Here is a 24,171-nt window from a genome sequence, read left to right on the forward strand (position 1 = left end):
GGAGCGTGCGATGTGGATGGTGTCAGGGTGACTGTGGATGACCTGCCAGGTTGTGGGATGTTTCTTCTTAGGTACTTGATAGTCTCTGGTGCATTGTAGTTATGTCTTCTGTTTAACTACATCTTCCAGCTGTAGACAAAAGAGGTCTCATGATCCATCATTGGCAACCCAGTCAGACGGTTGTGGTGGATGTAACTTGGTGGGAACTCAAGATTCAAAGACTGATGGGAATCTGGTCCTTGGTTTTTAAAATCCAATGAGCTCTGAAGATGAGGTAGATGGGGTGTGAGTTGTCTGTGAGCTGGGGAGACTCAGGGGTCTGGGATGGAGTCTGCCTGAATCCGGATCAGGAGCCAGTTTACCCTGCAGCCCCTTTGTGGGAGAACAGCCACCAGCAGCATTAGTCCTGTTTCTCCGTCTGACCTCAGACACTGCATTCTGCCAGCCCTAATTGGCTGCTTTGGCTGCTTCTCCTTCTTTTTGACAATTTTCCCCCCAAATGTGTCCAGCCTAAGGTTCTAGCTGAGTTTGGCTAGCCTGAACTTAGGACCGTACACCTCACTAGACCAAGTCTTTTCAAAGTCTCCTCACTCTGCTTCAGGAGTTTTTACCTATTTTTTTTTACCATGAACCCCTTGGAAGCCCCTGACTCCCACTTAGAATAGTGTTTTAAAATGTATAGAATAAAATAGGTAAGATTGGAAAGAATCACTATATTGAAATGGTTATAAATATTTATATTAAAAACAAATTTGTGAAATGGTAATATACGTGCTTCTTTATTAACCTATCAGATAACACAGTCTAGACTAATCACTGCCGTGATTTCAGTGTACTGGTGGGCAGAAATGTTGTGAGCTGTCTGCAACAATAGCGATATGGTATTAAAAGGTCTGTAATTTCTCTTGGTGACAAGGACGCAGGTACTATTAATACTTCTGTGTTTGTGGTCTACATTTAGAAGAGAAGAAAGTGTTAAAATTCAGTTAGCAGTTAGTGATAATAGGATGCAATTATTTTCTCTACCCAAGTTCATGGATCCCCTGAATTCTGTTATGAACCACTTGGGAAGCTGTGACCCTAGGTTAAGAACCACTGGTCTGGAGGCTCATGTTTCCATTGTTTGATCACTTTCTTTCTTTCTTTCCTTCTTTCTTTCTTTTTCTTTCTTTCTTTCTTTCTTTCTTTCTTTCTTTCTTTCTTTCTTTCTTTCTTTCTTTCTTTCTTTCTTTCTTTCTTTCTTTCTTTCTTTCTTTCTTTCTTTCTTTCTTTCTTTCTTTCTTTCTTTTCTTTTCTTTCTCTCTTCCTTTTTCTTTCTCCTTCCTTCCTTCCTTTCTTTCTCTTTCTCCTCCCTCCCTCCCGTCCTTCCTTCCTTTTTATTCTTCTCCTTCTCCTTCTTATTTTCCTTCTCCTTCTCCTTCCTCTTCCTCTTCCTCTTCCACTTCCTCTTCCTCTCCTTCTCCTTCTCCTTTTTCTTCTTCCTCTTTTTGGCTGCACTGCAAGGCATGAGGGATCTTAGTTCCCTGACCCATACCCCCTGCTGTGAAAGTGCTGAGCCTTAACCACTATTGGCCTATTTTTTTCTTCTTATCTTTCTTAAGTGAGTCAGAGTCAGCTCTTGTTTAATCATTAGCCACTCATGAACCACTAATAAAGTGATCACACATGTCACTCTCAGGCAGAAGCAGTGCAGCCCCCAGACACACACTTCCTTTCTAGTTTGCAGAGTAATGGCCTCGTGGTAGAGTGCAAGGGGACTCAGACCCTCTAGGAGCGAAACTTATCCCACGCATGAGGGTGAGTGACCTCAGGGACTGTGCCAGGTCAGGGCTCCCTGGGCCTGCACCTTTGTCCCAGGGCCTACCTGTGCCTGAGTGAGTGGGCCTTGCGTGCGCGCGCGCGCGTGCGCGCGTGCGCGCGCACACACACACACACACACACACACACACACACACACGGCTGTACAAAGAGTCCTGCAAAATGGCGACACTGGCACCCCAGCACTAAAGCAGAGAAGCAGGGGCCCGGCCCAGTCACGAGGCAGCCCTCTTCCTCTCCTACAAATGCCCACCCACCTCATTCCCTGGACGTGGAGGAGGTGGGAAAGGTTCGTGCAGCACATCTTCTTCCCAGTTTTCCTCTCCCTCAAGGGAGGCAAGTATAGCGTTAACACTCATCACTGTTTCCCCGCTTTCACCACTCTCTTCACCTCTGACCTCCTTCTCTGGTCTCAGGTTCCTGCCGGTTAGTTCAGGGCCCTTCTCTCCTTCCCATTCTCCTTTTCTGCACTACATCTGTCAGCCAAAAAGTAACCCGAATCTGGCTAGCACGTGTCAAGGATACTGTTGAAATCCACCTGTGCACAGGAACAGGAGAGCTCTCAGTTCCGGAGAGAAATTAGACCCAACAGCCACGAGCTGCTGGCCCTGACATGCCAAAGGCGCTCCGTGAACATCTGCTGACGTGAGTTACTGGGTCAAAAACCCCAAAGCTCCCCAGAGTCTCCTCTGGGATTTCCACCAAGCCACCGTCTATCCCTTGCCTTCCTCTGATTAAACTGGCTTTTCCTTAAGCACCAGTATTCGAGAGAAATAAAATGCTTTCAGTAATCTCATTGGTCCTGTTTGCAGCAGTATTTCTTGCTACCATTCTTCACGCCCTTGTGGGATAATTAGTTTTGGGTGTTGTGGGGAGCAAGGGAAGGGATGAGGAAGGGAGGTGAGGGCGGAATGGGGGTGCTAGCCTGAGAATCGCTGTTCTCTAACTTTGTCTCTTGGGATGTGACCTATGTGAGGCGGGCAGTCTGTGCAGGGTGCCCAGAGCACACAGGGCTGCCTCTGCCTCCTCCCAGCACCTGGCACCATGCTGCCTTCTCCCGTGGTAAATTGTTGACAGGTGGTGGTCTCTTTGTTCTCCTGTCGTGTGCCTGGCTCAGGGCCACAGTGCACAGATGGGCTGGAGACACATTATTTTGATTCTCACCTTGCAGGAAAATTTCATATAAAAGCAGACGGGCCCATTTTTTTGGTGATAGAAATTGCCAATAGCTGCACATGCTGCTGTGGGCCCTGCATTGTGTTGAGCACGTCACAAGCATCATCTCACTTCATTCTCTGCAGACAGCCAGAGACAGCCTTCAGAGTGTAAATTACATCCTGCCCCTCCCTTGCTCCAAACTCTCCAAGGGCACCCATCACACCACTGTCAGGCCCCCATCATGTCCTGCAACGTTGGCAGGGTATGGCCCTTGGCTCCTGTACCAACAGCATCCTATCCCCTCCTTCCCCTGTTCACCTTGCTCCTTATTGCTCCTGGAATTGGCCAAGTAGGGCCTGCCACAGGGCCTTTGCATTGGTTCTTCCCATCAGGCTCTGCCCAGCTCACACCTTCACTTCATCAGTCTTCTCAAGTGTCTTCTTGGAGAGAACATCACCCCATCTAAAGCACCACCTACGTCATGCTCTGACATCTTCCCTGCCTCCCTTTTTAATAGCACTCCACAAACCTACCCATGTTATTACAAATCTATTTGTTTATTTGTCCATTACCTGTCTCCCCCACGTGAGGGCAGGGACCTTGTTTTGTTCATTGTTCTATTTCCAGCACCAAGAACAGTGCCTTCAATATAATAGCTGTGAAGAAATATATAGTCAATGAATAAATAAAAGGGCTAATACTCACAAAACCGCATGATGTAAGTGCTACTCTTACCCCCATGTTATAGATGAGAAAACTGAGGTTTAGAGAGATTCTCACTATTCTCAAGGTCATGAAGCCAATGATCCTGGGATCAGAAGTCAAGACATCTGCCTCTGAGGTCTTATTTGAGCTGCTGTGTTGGCTTCTCTCTCTCTGTACTCATAAACACCTGTCAATGTGTCTATGTGGGAGCTCTATTTCCCTGAGACACTCCAGGAAAAAAGAGTTTGGTGGATGAATCTGTTTAGGAAATAACGACAAGTTTCATTTCCCTGCTTGGTTTTTCAATTGCTTGTTGGCATATGAAAGGCTCTGAAATATCCTGCAGTAAAAAAAGCTAGTTGAACTGTGTAATCAGTGTTTCCCAGAGCTTCGACTGTGGAAATCTTCTATTTATGTATTTATGTGCCTAACCCCTAATAACATATTATGGGAAGTACCTTAGGCAATAACCGCTTTTCTCACTGTGAAGAGAAGCCGGGATTGTCTGATAAAGGGTCTCTGGGTCAGCTTGCATGGGGAGGTCTGCGCCAGGCCATTCCCCACCCAGCAGGAGGGGCCATGCCTAGAGTCACTTCCCCAAGGCTGGCATCTGAGCCCATGGATAAGGCCACTCTCATGCTCAGCCCATGAAACAGGGAGGCACGTGGCTCCTGGTACCTTTTAGCAGCAGCCCAGCCCAAGCAGGCTTTTCCACAGGGACCTGTGAGCTGGCTCACCTTCTGCCCTCAGGTTCCTGTGCCAAGTGACACTTGGTGCTTGTCCTGAGCCTCTTTATTTTAAAATAAATTTATTCATTTATTTATTGGCTGTGTTGGGTCTTTGTTGCTGTGCACGGGCTTTCTTTAGTTGCAGTGAGCGGGGGCTACTCTTTGTTGTGGTGTGCGGGCTTCTCATCGCCGTGGCGTCTCTTGTTGTGGAGCACAGGCTCTAGGCATGTGGGCCTCAGTAGCTGCAGCACATGGGCTCAGTAGTTGTGGTGCATGGGCTCCAAAGCTCAGGCTCAGTTGTTGTGGTACACGGGCTTAGTTGCTCCGAGGCATGTGGGATCTTCCTGGAGCAGGGCTCGAACCCGTGTCCCCTGTATTGGCAGGCGGATTCTTAACCACTGCACCACCTAGGAAGTCCCCATCCTGAGCCTCTTAGAGGGCAATTCCTTGTGAGTTTCTCAGGAACATCAACCCCACAAACCTGGCCTTGTTTTCTCATTGTCTCATGTCTCCCCATTGGAATTTTAACCTTCTGGGGGACCAGGGACATTGCTTTCCCACTGTGTCCTCTCAGCCCCCAACTCACGCTGAGCCGACAGTAAGTGCCCAGATTATTCTTGTTGGCTTGAGTGAGAGGGAACCGATGATCCTGTGTGTATGTCGCATGGTTTGGCGCAGGGAAGGGGAAATGGTGATGCTGTAAATCCCCTGATTTATTACCAAACCCTCCCCCTGCCCCAAGCAGAATAGAAGGATGCCCCAGAGGCAGCGAGGACTGCCGGGTGCGATGCGTGGAGCTGACTGGATCACTACATCCTGAGAGTCAGAGCAACCGTCACAGCTGCCGATGGTTCATCTTTATTGGTTTTGATGGTGATTCGATGTCATTAGGGATTCAGGTCTCATCTCCATCTCTGAGATCATCTGAATAACAGTGTGATGGGGAAGAGAAGAGAGGAGACAGGCATCCGTGGGCAGCCTGGATCGGATGGTATAAATCTCAGAGGAGAGCCTGGCCTTCCGAGCCGGCGGGCTTGAGGCTGAGCGGAGGCAGCAGAGCTGGCAGTATTTGCCTTCACCTTAAGTGACCATGAGAGGTGCCGCACAAGTCTCAGTCATGCTCCTCCTGGTGACTGTGTCCGACTGCGCCGTGATCACAGGGGTAAGTCGTCCAACATTCCCTACGCCCTGGGTTTCGGGAGGACGTCAGGGTCTGCATGAGATGGGAACCAGAAACCACACAGGAGGCAGACCAAGGGCATGGGGAGCCAAGAGGCATTTCACAAGATTTTCACGTTAGTTAACCCTCGCTTTGCTAAAGGAGATCTGCTTTTGAGAAACTTGCGTGTAAATCAAATTCTGCTTTCAACTGCATTAGGAGAGCATAGCAAATTCTGAAGTTTGGACCTTTGGCCAAAAGAAAATTCCTATTGCGTAATAATGAACTCTTTTATAAAGTGGATTAGCACCTCCTAGTTTATCTTTGTGTAAACTTTGGTTTTCGTATATGGTCTGGTCCACAAGTCAAGTGAAATTTACATAGCAAGTTGACCTAATTAAAGGAGATGACCTTAATTAACTTCTATTGGGTATGTTTAATCTCTGCTTTCTCTACTCTTAAGAAAGCCTGTCTTGAAACTTTCTTTCCCTTACAGTTTATGTGTTCTCACTCTGTGCCCAGTTCTGATAGGAGTAAAGGCGTCACCAACACTTGGCTGAGTGACCCAGAAACAAGTGTCGGATAACGAGAAGAAATCCAGTCCCACTGTGGGTACACCCGGGCGGGCACATTGTAGTATTCGAGACACCCGATTGTGGCTCCCTCTCAGAAGTTTGGGTTCACCGGGACCCACCCTCACATGGGCACACATTGTGTGATGGTGCTGGGACCATTCTTATCAAAACAGAAAGTAATGGCTTACTGAGAGATTTCCAGACAAAAGCCACTAGAAAAAAAAGAGGGACATTCATTTTTGTTTCAACTTCCTCCAACTTTTTATACAGAGAATGGAAATGTAGACAGAGGCCAAATCACTCCTGGAATCCGATTAACTTTAATGCTCACAGAAAAGAAAATTTCTTTCTCCTCCCTTTTAGAGGGAAAAGCTTGAGTTTCAAAGAAGAACAAATATCAAAGGCAAGCCAATGCTTTTGAGACCCAGAGCATAAATACAACTCTCAGGGCAGAATTATACCTAATGAATGCAAATCACCGGGGGCTGCCTTCCTGTTGTGTAGCTTGAAGATCAGGAGGGTAAGAGCAGAGGTTAGGAGCCATGGTTACCCCAGTGAGAGGCACGGGAGCAGTGAGTCTGACTCTTAGCAAAAGGCTGGGTTCTACCATCCCCACACTCCCCTGCTCCCTGGACTGGGACCTTCCCAAATTCAGGCCTGGAGTGTCCCTCCTCCCAGAGAATGATGCCCCACTGCTGTGGGGGAAGAGTCAGGTGGGGTCTACTGGGCCCTAACCCTGAGCTTTCAGGGACCGGCTGGTGCGTGAGGCGTGCCCTCCCTAGGCTGGAGACTGGAGTGCCAGGTGGCTGCCACCTGCACCTTCCCTGGGTGACAAGCAGCCCCGGCATCCCCCATGTTCCTCCTGGGGCCCAGCCCATTGCGGGTCTTCCAGTTCCTGCCGTGCCCCACAAGCCAGCCAGAGGGCACTTCCCAGCCTCGTGTTGAAGAAGAAGAGCCAACCTGAACCCAGCTCCCAACTTCAGCTCAGAAAAGCCACAAGGCTCCTCTGGAAGCAGAAAGACTTCTCCAGTGAGGCCACCCCTGAGTCTGGAGCATTTCAGACTTGTTTTCCTCAATCCAGACTTTTGCTTAAAGCAGGCTGGTATGGCTTTGCAGATAGTACCTTCCAGAAGGTCACTCAGCCCCTGTTCTAGGAGCCCAAACCAGAGGGGCCCATCCCTCTCAGGGGGCCAGGCCGGCCAGCAGAGAAGGGGAACACCTGTCAAGGGGCGCCAGCCCCTCAGATGAGGCGGGGCTTCCGGCGAGGACGGAGGGGCCGCAGTGGGGAGGGAAGGCGCCAACCCCGAGTGCTGCGGGGTGAGGACTAGAGGGTCCCCGTGGACGGAAACTCAGCACTGACCACGCTGGGATGCAGGCCATGGGGCCCTCCCCCGTCTAAGAATTTGAATTAATTCAATCCCACCAGCATCCACTGAGAACCTCCTGGTGCTAGAAAAGCTCCCTAAGCTCTAGACTTGTCAGAAGGGAACAGCCTCCCTACCGAGTGGCCTCAGAGGAGCTTGGGGGGGTCCTCAGATCCAGGTCTGCTGCCCTGCCGAGCCCTGAACATCCTGCCGAGAGAGGAGCGGGGGCAACATTGCACGGCCCCAGGCGTCCTGGGAGGCTGAGGCCTGGGTGCTGCTCCCGGCACCCCTCTCAAGGGGTTTTTGGATGTCCGTTCCCTTCTGGTTTCTCTGGGATGGCGCTAGTGGGCACTAACGGCCTCTTTGTCTTCCCTCGCAGGCCTGTGAGCGGGACGTCCAGTGCGGGGCGGGCACCTGTTGTGCGGTCAGCCTGTGGCTGCGGGGGCTGCGGGTGTGCACGCCGCTGGGGCGGGAAGGAGATGAGTGTCACCCTGGCAGCCACAAGGTACGGTTCTCACGCGCTCAGGGCGCAAGGCTGCGAGCCAGAGCCGGCACTGCACCGCGGTGTTCTGACTCTAGTCTTGGAATATCTCGCTGCCTCCTTGCTCTGGGGGTGGCCTGGGGTGCAGTAGGGTCCCCACAACACAGCCTGTTAGACCTGAGGGCTAGGACCTCAGCTCCTCATTTGCGGAAGGGTCCCGGGCCTCAGTCACCTCATGTATACAAAGGAGGGGAGTAGACCAACACCCCTCAAGTTCCTTTCTGATCTGAAAAATTCAGATTCAGAGAGGCTCTTGAGTGTCTTTTGCTGCACAGGATCCTTCCCTCAAGAACAGGATGCAACAAGCCTGCAAAATGGGCTCCCACCCAGGGCCTGGGGAAGGGGGGGGGGCAGGGTGAGGCTGGCCAGGCCCTCGGGACATACACTGTAAGGACCCTCACTCTTCTGCGCCCTAGGCTGGCAGTTCCTGCCTTGCTCCCTGGGGGTGTTTACCTCTGAATGTCAGGTGGATGCAGCAGCAACTGTGGGCTTGCACCCACTTCCCTGGGCTTCTTGTGGTCCAGGTGCCCTTCAAGCCCCTCTGGAGAGCATGCCTGCACCCAGGAGCATCCTTCGGCTGTGGTCCTCCCGGCAGGGCCTGCCTGGGGGTGACAGACAGGGCAGAGCAGAGTCCTCGTGGCCTTACGGTGTGCGAGGAGGCTCAGCTGCAGATCTGTATTCCCAAAGCAGGCAGCAGAGGTAATACAAGCCAATGTCCAGTGCTTACTGCGTGCCACCCTTCACGCTAAGTGCTCTTTGCAAGTTTAAACCTCCTTAGGTTTATAGTGTAAACCTCTTTACAACCATATGTGGAAGCCGCTATTATGAATCCATTTTACAGACAATAAATTGAGGCGCAGAGAGGTTAATAACTTGCCAATTGCCACACAGCTGGAAAGTGGCAGACCTAAGATTTGAGCCCAGGCCACCTCATGTGACCTATGCTCCTAACCCCTCCTATTCACCCTCCTTGAGGAAGCCAGTGGTTCAGCCCTCCTCTGGGTGTGAGTCACCTGGGTGTGATGACCGTGTCCTGTGCAGCTGCATCCTTGCACCCAACAGAGGGTCGAGAATATAATGGATGAGCTATAAGTGATATTCAGTTGCGAATGTGGATGTGAGTTTGTGAGCGAGCACATGTGCTGGGGCAGCAAGGGGACCCGGGTGGGCGGTGTTGGGGCTTGTGGGGTTTTAGGGTTGTGGGCAGACAGCATCCCATCATGGCTGATCACAGTGTGAAACCCAGATTGCCTGGTTCAAATCCTGGCTCCTCCACAAGTTGGCTGTGTGATTTTGCACGTTGCTTAGCCACTCTGTGCCTCAGTTTCCTCTTCTATAAGCAGTGATTGTTGTGCTGGAGGTGGGGGCGATGAGACATTGGCCAGGGCTGGGCCGGCCAAAGGCTCCTGCCTGGGGGGTTACTTCCCTCTGGTGAAGGTGCCGCCCCTTCTCCTCTCTCCCCAGGTCCCCTTCTTCAGAAAACGCCAGCACCACACCTGCCCCTGCCTGCCCAACCTGCTGTGCTCCAGGGTCCTGGGCGGCAGGTACCGCTGCTCCACCGACTTGAAGAACATCAACTTCTAGGAGCTTGTCTGGTCTCAGGACACCCACCGGCCTCTTCCTGAGCACGGACTGGGACGGTCTCCCTTGGACTTTTTATTTCTGCCGCGTGGTCCACTCCTGCACCGTCCCCCACCCCCGCCGCTGTCCCATCCCCATTCTCTGCGCGGCTCACCTACACCTCTCCTTCCTAGCGCACACACATGCACCCATGGAGACACAAGCCACAGGGCGACCTGCAGGGCCCTGGCTGGTGGCTGTGGTCCTGGGAGTAGCCTGTGTGAGCTGCTTAAGCTGCCTGAGGGGCTGTAAGTAACAGGAACATATTTCTTCCTCATGTCTGCATTTCCCCCGCCCCTCCTCTCCCCAGAGGTGAGCTGTCCTCCCTGGGCCCTGCCTCTCCCCATCCTGCATGTGCTCTTCTGCCTGAGTCAGTGAGCTCATGGAAGGCGTGGGCAGCCAGGAGGTCAGTGGCCTCCAGATGGCTGCTGCAGGGCTAGGCTGCGGCGGGTCCACTGGGCCAGAACGACAGGCCTCCAAGCCCTTCCTAGCGCACGTCACCAGTTCACAGTGAAGCCCCCAATCCCACTGCCTCCCCATGAAACACAGATGGTGGTGGTTCAGTCTCACCAGCTGTTGACGTTTTAGGAGGCAATGAGGGAGTCACCTTTCACAGCTCCCGTCCAAAGATCAAGAGCAGGTCTGTGACCTTGAGGAGGCCTCTGGCCTCTGCCCAGCTTGGGGAGGGGTGGGGTGGGGGGGCAAGCAGGCCACTGATTTCAGACACAGGAGGCGACTACCATCCAGGACCACAGCCCGGCTGCACGCGCCCCACACTGGATAAGGCATCTTCTCTAGAGAGTGAGGGCTGCCTGAAGTTCAAAGCAGTTTGGGAGTTCCATCACTGGCCTCCCTCTCATCTGGAGCACCAGCCCCACGCAGCTGCTCACCTCTGGACCCTGCCCAAGGCTCGCCCAGGGCAGCGCACTGTCCCTGGAAGCTGTGCACACTGACCCCCAGGTGCAGAATAAACGCATGAACAAGGGGCGAGTGGCCGTGGTGTTTCTGCTGTGACTGTGTGGGGATGTGGGGAGAGGGCAGGACCGGGCTGTGTCCAGGTAGGAGAGGGATGCGACTGGAGTTCCTCCTCCCAGATGGGGAAATTTTATGGAGGAAGTGGACTCAGGGTCTCTTTGAAGGAGGGTTCGAGGCAGCTCAGTGGGCTCCAGGTAGAGAGGGTGTGGTTCAGAGGGGTTGCTGGTTTAGAGGCAGAAAGGGGGCTGTGAGCTGACATCTGGGTGGGAAGACCACTAGTGAGCTCAGGATGGTGGCAGCTCCTGTTTCTGCAATTTAGTCCCTTTTGTTTATTGTCAAATACTTGATGCATCAGATCACCACGTGTGGGTGAGAAAGTCCGTATTAGGGATGGGCTGGTGAGGCCCTGAGCCTGTGTCTGAACCAGGGGCTGGGAGCACCCCCTAGTGCCAGGCTACTAGCCCCATGGCCCCTTCTTACCTCAATCCCTGGTCTAGGAAAATGCAAGATGTAAGATGAAAGTACATTGTATCCTCCTGTTTCCCAGAAGCCTCCAAGGAGACTGGTTTCTGAGAGCCGGGGGCTCCTGCCCTCCCTCACTTGCCCTTGACCCTGTCAGCACCCTGCCCAGGACAGGTTTTACTGCAGGATCCACCCAGGCTGGGCCTGGGCCCCACGCAGGGCTTGTTCTTTGATGTTGGCTCCACTGACAGACATCGGTGCTTGCTCTGCAGACTTGCCCCCTTCTTCCAGCCTGTGAGCCTCCTTGACCCTGACTTTCAGGCTCAGGTACTAGATATGGAGTTCCTTTCCACACCCAGGAATCCAGTTTGCCCATCCTGTCCTTTGGATCTCCAGGAACCATTGACTGCTGCCAGGTCATGCTCTGTGTGGGGCCTTTCCCAGTCCTGCCGCCCTCTGCAAGCAGAGCCAGCGGCATCACTGCAGGCCCCAGTGCCGTGGCGGGGAGAGGCTGGGTGGCTGCAGGCACAGGGGCCTTGTGGCTGGTGACATGCTGCCTGCGGTGCCTCTCCATCCCCATGGGGAGCTGGTTGATCTGCAGAACCCATTGACGGGCTGAACCATCCCTTTAAACTTACTGGACTGAGTCTCACTTTCCATATCAGAATTTCAAGGAATGGATAATTGGTCTCTGATCCAGTTGCTTTTTTTTTTTCCTGAAGACTGAAGAGAACACAGGGGAGGCTGGGGAAGCTAAGGAAAGTATATTTGTGAGAATTCTTTATATTCAAGGATACATTCTTCATAAATATAGTTGTAAAAAGAATCAACTTATAAGAATAATATACCCATAATAAGAATGTATTCTAGGTGAATTAAATTAAGTTAGAATTAGGTGAAATGGACACCCCTTCAAGATGTGGGTCCCTTTCATGACAGCCTGACCTCCCATTATTTGCCCCAACCCTTCCTTCCCAACTGGTGGCATCTTCTGCCATCTAGTGGCTAAAGCGGGGATGGCAAAAAGAGCTGAGGCGGAAAAGATAGAAGCATGAGAAAGATGCAAGCTCTCAAAGCAGATGGGGACCACTCCCCAGACATGCCAAGTGTTAGATTCAATCAGAGGTTTAGAGGGACAATGCTTCCACCTGTTTAAAGAGGCTTGCCACCCTAAGGAGCACAGGATAAATGCTTAACTGCCCCTTTGGGTCCGGTCCCACCCTACAAACTTCTTTCCTGTAAGCCTCTGTCATCTTCCTGTGAGACATCCTCTCGTGGCTTCTCCAGGATTAGGAAAGTGGAGGTGGATGGGGGTCAGAAGAGGATGACTGTATGCCCCCCTCGGCCTGTCTGTGTGCCCCAGGGCACAGCACAGGAAGAGCTGCCTCTCTCCCCAAATCTTCACTTTCTCTGCTGGTCACAACGGTAACCGCTTCCACCACCCCTAGTGTCAAGTCTGAAGCTCAAGCTTGGTCTAGGCTTTTCACTCTCCTGCTGTCCCTTCTTCCTGAGCTGCTTGTCAATTGGTCACCAAACTCTGTTTCTACTGCCTCTTAAACGTCTCTCGACCCTGCCCCTTCTCCATCCAGCCGCGGCTGTCTGAGCCCTCATCCTGCCCAATCTGCTCTGTGGCAGTTGCTTCCACCTGTTCTCTCTGCCTCCATTTTCCCCTTAAAATCCAGCCCTGCATGCCCACCAGTCATCCTTCTAGGTAGCACATTTGCCCGGTTCTTTCCCTACTAAAAATTCCCCAAGTGGTTTCTCAGCAACAAAGGAGAAAGCCCAGTCTTGTCAGGGAGCGAAAAGCCCCTTGTGGTCTGGCCTTGCCACAGAGCCTTCCAAGTAGGGGGCTAAGACAAGAAAGAATCTTCTAGATGGAGGGCCACAAATTGTGTCCCTCCTGTGACCTGGACCCAGTGATCTTCTTGAGGCCACATACTGTTCTCTCAGGCTCACGGCTGGCTGCAGGCTCCCACAGGGCGCTTTCTTTATAAACTTTGAGTGGAAGGCCTCAGTGGGAGCTTGCGGAGGTTGAGAGGGGCCTCAGGCAACCCAGGGGGAAGCTGACAAGAAGGGGATCATATCTCACCCTTATTCCTACCCAGGATTAGCTGTCAGGAGCCTCCGTCCTCTGTCTGCACAGCTGCTCCAGCCCTGGCCTCCACCATTCAACCCTGGGTACACAAACAGGACTCAGACACTGCCCTTCCTTCACCCTCAGTGGAGGCTGTCCTAGACATGGATGCTTTCTTTCTTTCTTTCTTTTTTTTAAAGGTTTATTTATTATTTATTTATTTACTTGGCTGCGTTGGGTCTTTGCTGCTGCGCAGGCTTTCTCTAGTTGGGGTGAGCAGGGGCTTCATTGTGGTGCATGGGTTTCTCATTGCGGTGGCTTCTTTTGTTGCAGAACATGGGCTCTAGGCTCGCGAGCTTCAGTAGTTGTGGCTCGAGGGTTCTAGGGCACAGGCTCAGTAGTTGTGGTGCACAGGCTTAGCTGCTCCAAGGCATGTGAGATCTTCCCAGACCAGGGCTCAAACCCGTGTCCTCTGCATTGGCAGGCGGATTCTTAACCACTGCGCCACCAGGGAAGTCCCTAGACGTGGATACTTTCTAAGAGCAAGTGCCAACTTGTGCCTGCAGTGTGTCCTTTGTATTGACGGATGCAGTGGAGGTGGGGGATGCATTTGAGTTGATCTGAAGGATGCGTTGAAGTCACCAGACATCAGAGGAAAGCAGAGCATTCGCCACAGAGGGAAGAGCCTGGGCAAAGAGACGTGGCATCTTGCACAAACTGAGGCAGTCCTGAGGCCCTCCATCCAGAAGATTCTTTGTTTTCTTAGTCCCCTACTTGGAAGGCTCTACTGCCCACGGATCATAGGGACATTTGCTTTATTTAAATATGAGTGCAGGGCTTCCCTGGTGGCACAGTGGTGAAGAATCCTCCTGCCAATGCAGGGGACATGGGTTCCATCCCTGGTCTGGGAAGATCTCACATGCCTCGGAGCAACAAAGCCTGTGCGCCACAACTACTGAGCCTGCGCTCTAGAGCCCACGAGCCACAACTATTGAGCCCACGTGCCACAACTACTGAAGCCTGTGCAGCTAGAGCCTGTGTTCTGCAACAAGAGAAGCCACCGCAATGAGAAGCTGCACACCACAATGAAGAGTAGCCCCCATTCTCCGCAACTAGAGAAAGCTCGCGCAGCAGCGAAGACCAATTGAAATATATTAGAGCCATTTGGAGGAAAAACACGGGTGTGGTTTTTAAAAAGGATCAGAAACCCCAGAGGCCTTCGCCTCATCCAGGGCAGGAGAAAGCTTCTAGCATAGTGAGGACAGAGGGGCCTTTATTTTGGGGCCGAAGATTAGTGAGGAGGATTAACTGGGTCTAAGCAGAAGAGAAACGCTGATGAGTAAGAAGTTGTGGGCACAGTTCTGGCAGAGACAAGGCATAGAGGAGCCTCTGAGATTCTGTCACGAAACTAAGCCCTGAAGACCAAGTAAACAAATCTGCCACATGGCAGCTTGACATTTTCTTGTCATTTTACATTTTGCTCTGTTGGCAAATCTCATGAAATTAACAGCAACGCTACCTTGCTACAGTGGTTAACAGCACAGACTGTGCGAGTTTGAACGCTGGTCAGGCTGCTTATTAGATAAGAACTGTGGGCAAGTTACTAAGCCCCTCTACCTCAGTTTCCCCATCTGTAAAAGGGCAGTACTAATAATAGTGTAACTGAACAGCACCCTATAGGGCCTTGCTGGCACAGACCACCCCATGTCCTCCTCCCGCCTCTTGTTTGTAGGAAAACTTTAGCCTCCTAGACCTTCCCCAAGTTCCCAGGAATGAATTTAATCAGAAAGGAAAACAGTCAAGCAAGACAGAATAATAATAGTTTAGCCATTAAACAAAGTCAGGGACCTTTAGTTCCTCCCCGAGGGCTATAGGTAATATTCGGAGCCATATCCTTTGAGCTGTTTGGCAGATACCGAAACCCCACCAGGTGGAAGGAGTTAACTGTGTGCTGCCCACAAGCACACAGACCTCAGAAGGGTGATGGTGTTGACTCCTGACTACCTCACCACCAAACCATCAGAAGAATGTCCACGAGCTGGTCACGCATCCCACAGCCCTCTCCCTCACTCTGTCTTTACAAACCTTTCCCTAAAGCCGTCAAGGGGTTTGGGTCTTCTGAGTCTTCGCTGCCTGGACTCCTGCCTTGGCTCCCTGCAATAAATGCTGCACGTTCCTTCACTACAACCCGGTGTCAGTAGATTGACTTTACGATGTTCAAGCAAGAGGACCCAAGTTTGGTTTGGTAACAAGAGGTACCTGCCTCTTAGGGCTGCTGTGAGGATTACATGCTAGTGCAGGCAAAGTGCTTAGGACAGCTCTGACCCATGGAAGCACCCTGGGAATGTTTTATGTGTCTTTTGTTTATTCATGAAGACATCTCAGACAGTCAGCACTGAGATCTGTCCGCCTGGCTCACCACGCTGGTGTTACCTGGGGCACCTCCTCAGTGAGGTAAACTCATAAAACTGCCAGGGAGAAACAAAAACCTGCTCCTGGATGCACCTCACTTCTTCAGAATTTGAACATGGTAGGAAGAAATCCCAGTTTGTCAGATCCGGCTCAGTTATTATTATGTCGTTTGCAAGCACAGGTTTACGTGGGAAAAGCTCAGTAACACTCCGTTTGGGAACAAAGATACACAGATCTTATCTAAGAGCTTCTTAATACCCTGCTTATACACATGAGTCACTGTTTCCAAGTAAAATGGAATGTTTGCTCAATACGGGCTATGATCTTAATACTGCGTTATTCAATTTTTTTTTTCTAGGAAAAGCATAAGGAGAGTGGGCTCTGAATTTTATTCTGACTTTTCTCAGATTGGGTTCACATTAAATCTGCCAAAGCGCGTGTGTCCCCTGAGATAGGCATCTCGGCGGCTGGTGGCCCCACTTCTAGGAAATGTCATTCACCCTGTAGACCTGCAGTTTCCAAACCTTAGTGTACATAGAAGCCCAAAGGATGACGTTAAATGCTGGTTCCTGGGTTCCCTCCAGAGACCCAGACTCAGTGGGGCTTTTAACAAGCCCCCTCCAGCTGTGACCGATACAGGTGCTCCCTGAACCTCCACCCCCCAAGAAACACTGCCCTCCCTCGTCTGTCACCCCAAACTTTGGAGGAAATTAATTAAACATATAATGAAAATTCTACTTTTTTTCCCCCAAGGGACTGAGAGACTAGCTTCCATTAGGAAAAACTCCAGTCAAGCTAGTGTGTGGTCTTAATATGAAAACAAGATGGGCAAGACAGGAGAGAAGGCGGGGAGAAGGCGGTGGGGGCGGCGCCTGGGTAGGCGTCCATCCAGAATGAGGTTGCAAAGTGGGTGCGACTGTCCCTGGGAAAACCTCGATCCCCAAAGGGGCCAAGGGGGAAGAGGAACACAAAGAGAGGCGTGACTGTGGAGGAGAGACAGGAGGCCCCCCAGGGGGCTGTAATTTCCGCTCAGTTGAAGGTGGACAGCTGGGGCCCCACCTGGATGCTGGGAAGCCACGCAGGTGACGAGGTGGCACTGGCTGCCCCAAGGCCTCAGCCGGGAGGCAGACACGTGTCCTGCACATGCTTCCAGGCCCCCTTCTGGGGCCCAGCTGCGGAGAGACACGGGCCTGAGCAGCCAAACGGGATGCTGCGTGGCAGCAGGGGACGCTGGGAGGCCCGGCAGCAGGAAATGGGGCCCAGGCCCCTCGGCTTGGGCCGCCCTGCCCCAGGAGCCTGCTGGGGTTGGGGATCTCAGCGAGGAGCCCCACGGCAGAGGCAGCCCACAGCTCACTCCCAGGGGAGCAGGGGGGCCTCACGTCTGGGAGCGCACTGCTGGGATTGCCCTCCCTGGTCTCACTAGCCTCCAGGGAGGGGTGCTGACAAGGGGCCCAGTGAGGTCTCATGAGGTGGGGCAGAAGGAGGATCGTCTGGTGGGGGGGGGGCCGTGGAACTATGTTCTTGGGAGGATTTGGCCCCAAGGGGCACGGAGCCCCAGCTGGGCTCCCAGTTAGCCTCAGGGCCCTAAGTGTCAATGGCAGCTGTGAGGTCACTAAGTGGTGGTCTGTCAGTGGTCTGTTCTCAGGATGTGTGTTCCTTTCTTTCCTTAGGGGCTGCGGGTACCTCTGATTGTGGGAAAGGCCTCCTGTGGCCATCACGCCCCTGGACAGCCTGCACCCTCATAGGAGCCCTGGACCAGGGGAGACCCGTGGAGACGGCAACGTCTTTGGGCCAGGAGGGCCTTAGCTGGTTGCCCCAGAGAAGCCCTGAGCCCCTGGGGAGCTGGGGACAATCAGAAATGGGGCTACATGCTGCCCCCAGCATCTCCTGCCCTCCTTCCCAGATGCTGCCCTCCCCATCTCCCATCTGCCTTCTCCCCTCCAAGGGGTGCTCCGTCCCCCTCCTCCCCCCACCCTTCTGTCGGGTGGTCCAGTCCCTCGCGGTGACATTGGGACCAAAGGTTCAGATTCTCAGCTCAGTTCCCTGAGGGGTCAGGAGGCTCTCAGAGTCTGCTTGCACCTCTGCTAAGTGGGGACAGTGATTCCTGCTACCTCACTGGGTTGTCGCGAGGTGGACCCCACGGCAGTGCTGCCCACCCCTCCCTGGTGGTGGGTGTCACCTGGGGGTGCTCGTTCGGTACCCAGAGTCCTATGCTCCTTCCCAGAGCTGCTGGATCTGAATTCTTGGAAAGGAGGGCCTGGGCAGCTGGGGTTTTAGCAGCTTGAAAAATGTTGGAGGGGGATTAAGCAAGGAGACCCCAGTGACTCTCTCTCCTCGGTTTGATCCTGACTCTGCCTGCCACTTGCTACTTGGAGGACCTCAGGGAAGCAGCATCTTTAACCTCAATTTCCTCCTTGGTGCAATGGACTTCCCACGGGGACTTCGCTCGCAGAGTTGTCGTGGGACCAGGTGAGCTGGTGCCAGCCCTGGGCACCGTGAGCGCCTGCACTGACAGTGCTCTGGAGACGAATAGAGGAATTTTCCTTCTGTTTGTGTAACGTGGGTTTTGTGCCCCTTCAATAAAGGATGGTGTCTGTGTCAATCAATTACCAAGAGCAAGTGTAGAAACTGGCCGTGAACTCAGTCAGGGTGGGATGAAACAGCCTGTGCCCCCTCCCTCCTCTGATCCATCATGAAATGTGCCAGGTGGGAGGGAGGCTGACCTCCCCCACCCCACAGGGAGGGTGCAGGTCAAAGCCACGCTAGGACCCTTCTTCCCAATCCACCATGGCTGTCTTTTTTTTTTTTTTTTTTTTTTAACGTTTTAAACACCACCCCAAATAGACCCACCCAGGACTTTAGTGCTCGAAGCAGCCCCCTTCATTCCATAAACTGCTGCATGGAGTCAGTCTGTTCAGTTCAAGGTGAAGATTTTAACTCGGGCTATTTATAATTCCCGCGGTGGAGTGGGTGTCAGTTTCAAAGCAGTCGCTCCAGATGTCGACTTGGAAGCTGAAAGGGAGACAAGCATTATTATAAATTAATGTTGCCAGTGATTAATATTTGATTTTTTTGACACACATTCATCTCGGAGGAAAAAAATCCTCCTCAGTTAGTGTGGCTGGATGTTGTGCAGTCCTCCCACGGACTAGGGGTTGCTAGAAATCTTCGGGTATAGCTTCAGGCAGAGATCTGAAGGACAGAAGAAAAAAAGCGAGCTCTGAAATCAGATTCTCTGCAGACCTGCCTCTTCAGGCGGATTCTGTCAGGTTTGGGCATCCTGAACTCCCTTCGCTCAGCCCATCCTTTCTCCTCTGTGCCTCCTGCTCTAGTTCTGAGCTGGTCCAGGCGAGTGAAACCACCGGTTGGTTCCTTCCTGGACTGCGGGTCAGAGACTTCTCTCGAGTCTGGGCTCTGTCCGTGAGTGAAGTGGCTCATTGTGGAGACCTGCGCTAGGGGTTGCCTGCACGCCTGTCTTATTTGGTCCACACAGTGTAAGAGTAAATGGTTACCTGTATTTAAAAGTTGGTATATTTCTCCCCAAAGCTGCATTTCCTGTATCTCTTAGAAAATGGGCAGCCTGTGGCTCCCACTGGGTTCCCACAGTGGCAGTAACTGGGGGTGTGGCAGCCAGCTCTGGGTAGTGGTTTAGACATAACTGAACTCAGCACACCCGTGTCAGGGTCTCCACCACACCTACCTGCCTGCCTCAGGGTAGCCACTGTGTGGCTGGAATTTGCATCTGACCTGCAAATAATTTGGTCTACACAGTGCTGGCTGCATCGTGCTTAAAATTTTTGGAAGGGAATTAAATTAATTGTGCATTTCTATTTTTTGATATTTACTTTAAAAATTAGAATTGGAAATACAATCTCCAGCATCATACAGGCTCATTGTATGTTGCATGCTTTAGTCATAATTTAGTTAAAGCAAAAATTCTTTGGTAGAATCTCTGGCAGATGATTTTCCTTACACTGTCATACTTGACTGCACTACCTGTCTGGCCCCTGTGAGCATCTGAGCTCTTTCCTCTCGCCCAGTGTCCCCAACCCTCAGGTTGCTTATCCATTAAATGAGGCCCAGGTGGGGTGGAGTAGGAAGATCGCGGGTTTTGGAGTCAAACCGGTCCTGGATTGAAATCCTGGCACCACCATATTCTGACCTGGGAGCTGGGTAGATGACTCAACTTCATTAAGCTTCATTTTTCTCATTTGTAAAATGGGTAATGATATCCACTTGGTATGTTTTTGGTGGTGATTGGAAGAGAGGAGAATAATAATAAGGGCTTACATTTACTGAATGCCTACTGTCCACCACGCACCTGACATGGCCTCATTGATCATCACAAAAACCCCACAAGATGAGGACGATGAGGCTGGGAGGAGTTGTAATCACACGACTAAAGGCAAATCCTGGGCACCTGACACACAGTGGGGAAACTCCATGACTAAGACTCTGAGCCCTTTCCTTGTTACAGTGGTGCAGGTTCCTGGGGAGCCACACCAGGGAGGGGCTAGTTTTCCAGATGTTCAAAGAGAGGGTGTAACATGTGGAGTTGTCCATATTTTATACTGTGAGTTTTAAAGAGAAGTATACCACATTTTATATTTGGCTCATGAAAGTGTGTTTCTTTTTATTTACAAGGGAACTTTAATTTTTAAAATTGTGGTAAAATGCACATAACGTAAATTTAGCATTGTAACCATAAGTGTACATTTCAGCGGCATTAAATACATTCACATTGTTGTGCAGCCATCCCTACCATCCATCTCCAGAACTCTCTTCATCTGGCAAAACTGAAAAATCCCTATCCATTAAACAATAACTCCCCATTTCCTTCCACCCCCCACATCCACCATTCTGCTTTTTGTCTTTACGAATCTAAGTACCCCATACAAGTGGAATTATACAGTATTTGTCCTTTTTGTGTCCGGCTTATTTCATTCTGCATAATGTCCTCAGGGTTCTCCAGATTGAAGCATGTGTCAGAATTTCCTTCCTTTTTAAGGCTGAATAATCTTCCACTGTACGTGTATACCATGTTGTGTTTGTTCACTCATCCGTCTAAGCTGAGGTTTCTTCCACCTTTCGGTTATTGTGGGTGACACTGTTGCTGCATGGGGGTACAAATATTTTTTTGAGATTTTACCTGCAATTCTTTTGGTTCTATAATTGCTGGGTCATATGATAAGTCTATGTTTAATTTTTTGAGGAACTGCTACACTGATATCCATTGTGGCTGCATCATTTTACATTCCCACCAGCAATACACAAGTGTTCTAATTTCTCCATATCTTTGCCAACATTTGTTATTTTCTGGGGTTTTGTTTGTTTGTTTTTGTATGTATGTATGTATGTATGTATGTATGTATGTATGCATGTTTGTATGTATGTATGTTTGTATGTATGTATGTATGTAGGTATGTATGTAGGTATGTATGTATGTATGTATTTTTGATAGCAGTCATCCTAATGGGTGTGAGCTAGTATCTCGTTGCAGTTTGATTTTCATTTCCCTAATGATCAGTGATGTTGAGCATCTTCTCCTATTTTTCCCTGCCATTTGTACATCTTTGAAAAAATGTTTATTCAAGTCCTTTGCCCGTTTTGTAGTTGGGTTACTTTTTTTTTTTTTTTTTAACCTGTGTTGTTTAGTTGCAGGAACTCTTTACATATGCTGGATGTTAACCCCTTATCAGATATTTGGTTTGCAAATATTTTCTCCCATTCCATGGTTGCATTTTCACTGTTGAGAGTGTCCTTTGAAACTCAAATGTTTTTGGTTTTGTTGTGATCTAACTCATGTTTTGTTGCCTGTGCTTTTGGCATCATATCCAAAAATCATCACCAAATGCAATGTCATGAAGCTTTCGAAGCTGAAATTTTGGATCAAGTTCTCCACAACTATTCAGTGATTCTTCAAAACTGTATTTATAAAGCAAACATGCATGATCTCAAGAGGCGTGACACAGACTCTGTTTCGCTGTCCTGCAGGGGCTCATGTTCTCCACATCCACCTTTATCATCCCCTTTTAGCCCTGCTCTGTCCCGTCATGATGTGGGTGTCTTGAGAAGGTGGAGGCACAGTTGGGAGGGAACTGACTTCTACCAGAGGATCTTCCCTTCCCATCCTTTTCTTCCTCTCTTCCACCCCACTGTCCTTCCTCTTTTCGACTCCCTACTTGAAAAACAGCCCCAAATGGGATTTAGGGTGCTGCCAGCCTCACTTCCTGAAGCCTCAGCTCAATGGCTTTCCCTGGAGCAGGGTCCTGGGTGCTGAGCAGCCGGCTCTGTTGCTCTTTCCATCCTCTTCCTTCTGAATGTGCTGGAGGCCCAATTTATAAATATGGAATTTATTTGGAGAGGGTTTGGAGTATCTCAATCTTTAAAAACTTTTTATTTAGAAATAATTTCAAAATTACAGAAGTAGTACCAAGAATTCATGATACCTTTACCCAGATAACGAAAATGTTGGCATCTGAGCACCCTTGCTTTTATTTTCTCTCTCTCTCTCTCTCTCTCTCTATATATATATATATAGTTTGTTTGTCTGTTTGTTTTTCTGATCTGTTAGAAAGTACGTTGCAGACACAACACTCCTTTACTTCAATATGTCTCCCCAAATCAAGGACATTTTCTTATAATTATTAAAATCAAAATCAGTACAAATATTGAAGCCAGAAATTGACCTCAATACAAGACTATTAATGTTTGACCAAGTCCTCTTCCCCAACTATTTAGTGATTCCTTAAAACTGTACTTATGAAGCAAAACATGATCTTAAGATGCGTGACCCAGTGATGCAGAGACCTAATCTGCTGGCGGCCCCAAGTTCTGCATTGGAGCTGGGGGATTGCCTTGACCCTTCTCTCTCTCCCGTCCCGTTCGGGAAGCTGCCATGGGCTTCCCTGTTACTGCTTCCCATAACTCACAATGTGCTCTCCTATGTGTGGGGGGCAGGGTCCCCAACCCCACCCTTCTCCCAAGAGGACCTGGCAATTCCGTGATGCATTGGCCAGATGTTCCGAGGGCTCAGGTCACTTGATGCAGAACAAACAGAGGTGCAGGTTTGGAGGCTGGGTGCTGGTCTCCCCCCAGATTTCTGCTGACCACAGCTGGAGGACTGGCCAGTACATCACTCACAGGGATCACTTTGGGGGCAGGAGGGGAGAAAGGTGGGGACTTACAAATGTGCGGGGCAGTCTCCTGATGTGTTTTCCAGGTTTCAGCTCTTCTGAGGTCTCTCCCAGCTGAACTGTTGCTGTTCCTCTGTCCTGCATTCAAGACCCCAGGACCCCTCCCACCTTCTTCAGCCTGAGGCTTGTCGAGTGTGGATGTGATGTGGTCATCTTCACTGAACTGTAAGATTTTGGTGCCTGGAGGGTCACGTGGTCAAACTGAAAGGATATGCCGTCCAGAATCAAACAGACCCAAGTTTCAATCCCGGCTCCGTTTGTTGTTAGCCAAGTGACTTGGAAAATTGGTTAAGCTTTCCAAGCTCCTGTTTGCTCATGCGTAAAATGGAGACATTTTAAGAGAGTAAATGCATGGTGTCTGACACTAAGCATGTGATACTTGGTATAGGTTTTTAATGTGTCCGAATAATATTTTGAGATACTGATTTATGATTTAAAAAAAATTCCTCTCATTTTCTCCTTTCTCTTTTCTTCAGGAAAGGAAAAGCCAACCCTGCCTTTGCTTGCCTCAGGGAAGGTGTGGGCAGGGCAGAAAGCAGAAGGGATCTGCAGCGTTTCCAGGTCAGGACATGTTTCTCCTGAAGCCCTGGGAGAACTTGGGGCTCCTCCGCAGGTGTAGAAGGCAGAGGCAAGGGAGTCAGGCAGATTCTGAGTGGTGGGGACCTGGATCCTGCTTCCTGGCGGGGGCACAGGGAGGAGGCAAGATCAGGGTGGAGAGGCCGTGTGGCCTGCCTGGGGGAGTATGACCAAGACAGCTTCCAGAAGGCTGGGTTGGCTCAGGTGAGACATGGAAGCAACAGGGGCCCAGGCAGGGACAAAGAAAGACCACAGGGCAAACTTGGCGAGCTGGAGAGTCACGTGCGCCGAAGCACTTCTGTGGGACACTGTGCAAAAATGGCTGAGGTCAACTTGCCCCTCGGTCTGGAGGCCTGGGGCCACAGTGCAGAAATTCAGCTGATTCATAGAGCAGAAAAAGAATTGCTGCTTTGGAAACATCTGAGATTCAGACCAGCGTTGTGAGCTTGTAAATGCTGCATTTCACAGATGAGGAACCGAGACTGGGGAATGACTAAAATCTTCAAGGTGACAATCTCAGTCCCTTATGCCTCCTATCTGCAGAAGGCCTAACAAACAGAAGCCCTGGACTCTCTTGTCTTTGATCCTCACACGACCCTCTCTGTGTCACTGTCTCTACAGAAGAGGAAACTGAGGCACAGAGAAGTAAAGGGACTTGCTCAAGGTCACACCACCATGTGACAGACCGAGGGTTCAAACCCAGGATCGTCCCACCCGCAGTTGCCAGAAACCACGCTCCCTGCTGGCTGGCCCTTGCAGAGGAGGTGTCTGGCCCTTTGGACCACAGCAGGGTCACATATCAGAGCCG

General features: G+C 50.8%; 1 protein-coding gene across 1 annotated transcript; it reads left to right on the forward strand.

Annotated features, from left to right (window-relative positions):
• The first annotated feature begins 5,499 nt into the window (after window positions 1-5,499).
• PROK1 (prokineticin 1) lies at window positions 5,500-9,632 on the forward strand. The gene is made up of 3 exons (XM_057709174.1): window positions 5,500-5,571; window positions 7,887-8,012; window positions 9,513-9,632. Exons 1-3 carry the CDS (start codon window positions 5,500-5,502, stop codon window positions 9,630-9,632), a joined length of 318 nt encoding a protein of 105 aa, XP_057565157.1.
• Window positions 9,633-24,171: the final 14,539 nt, after the last annotated feature.

The sequence above is a fragment of the Hippopotamus amphibius genome, chromosome 1 (assembly GCF_030028045.1).
Source record: "Hippopotamus amphibius kiboko isolate mHipAmp2 chromosome 1, mHipAmp2.hap2, whole genome shotgun sequence".
Taxonomy (NCBI): domain Eukaryota; kingdom Metazoa; phylum Chordata; class Mammalia; order Artiodactyla; family Hippopotamidae; genus Hippopotamus; species Hippopotamus amphibius.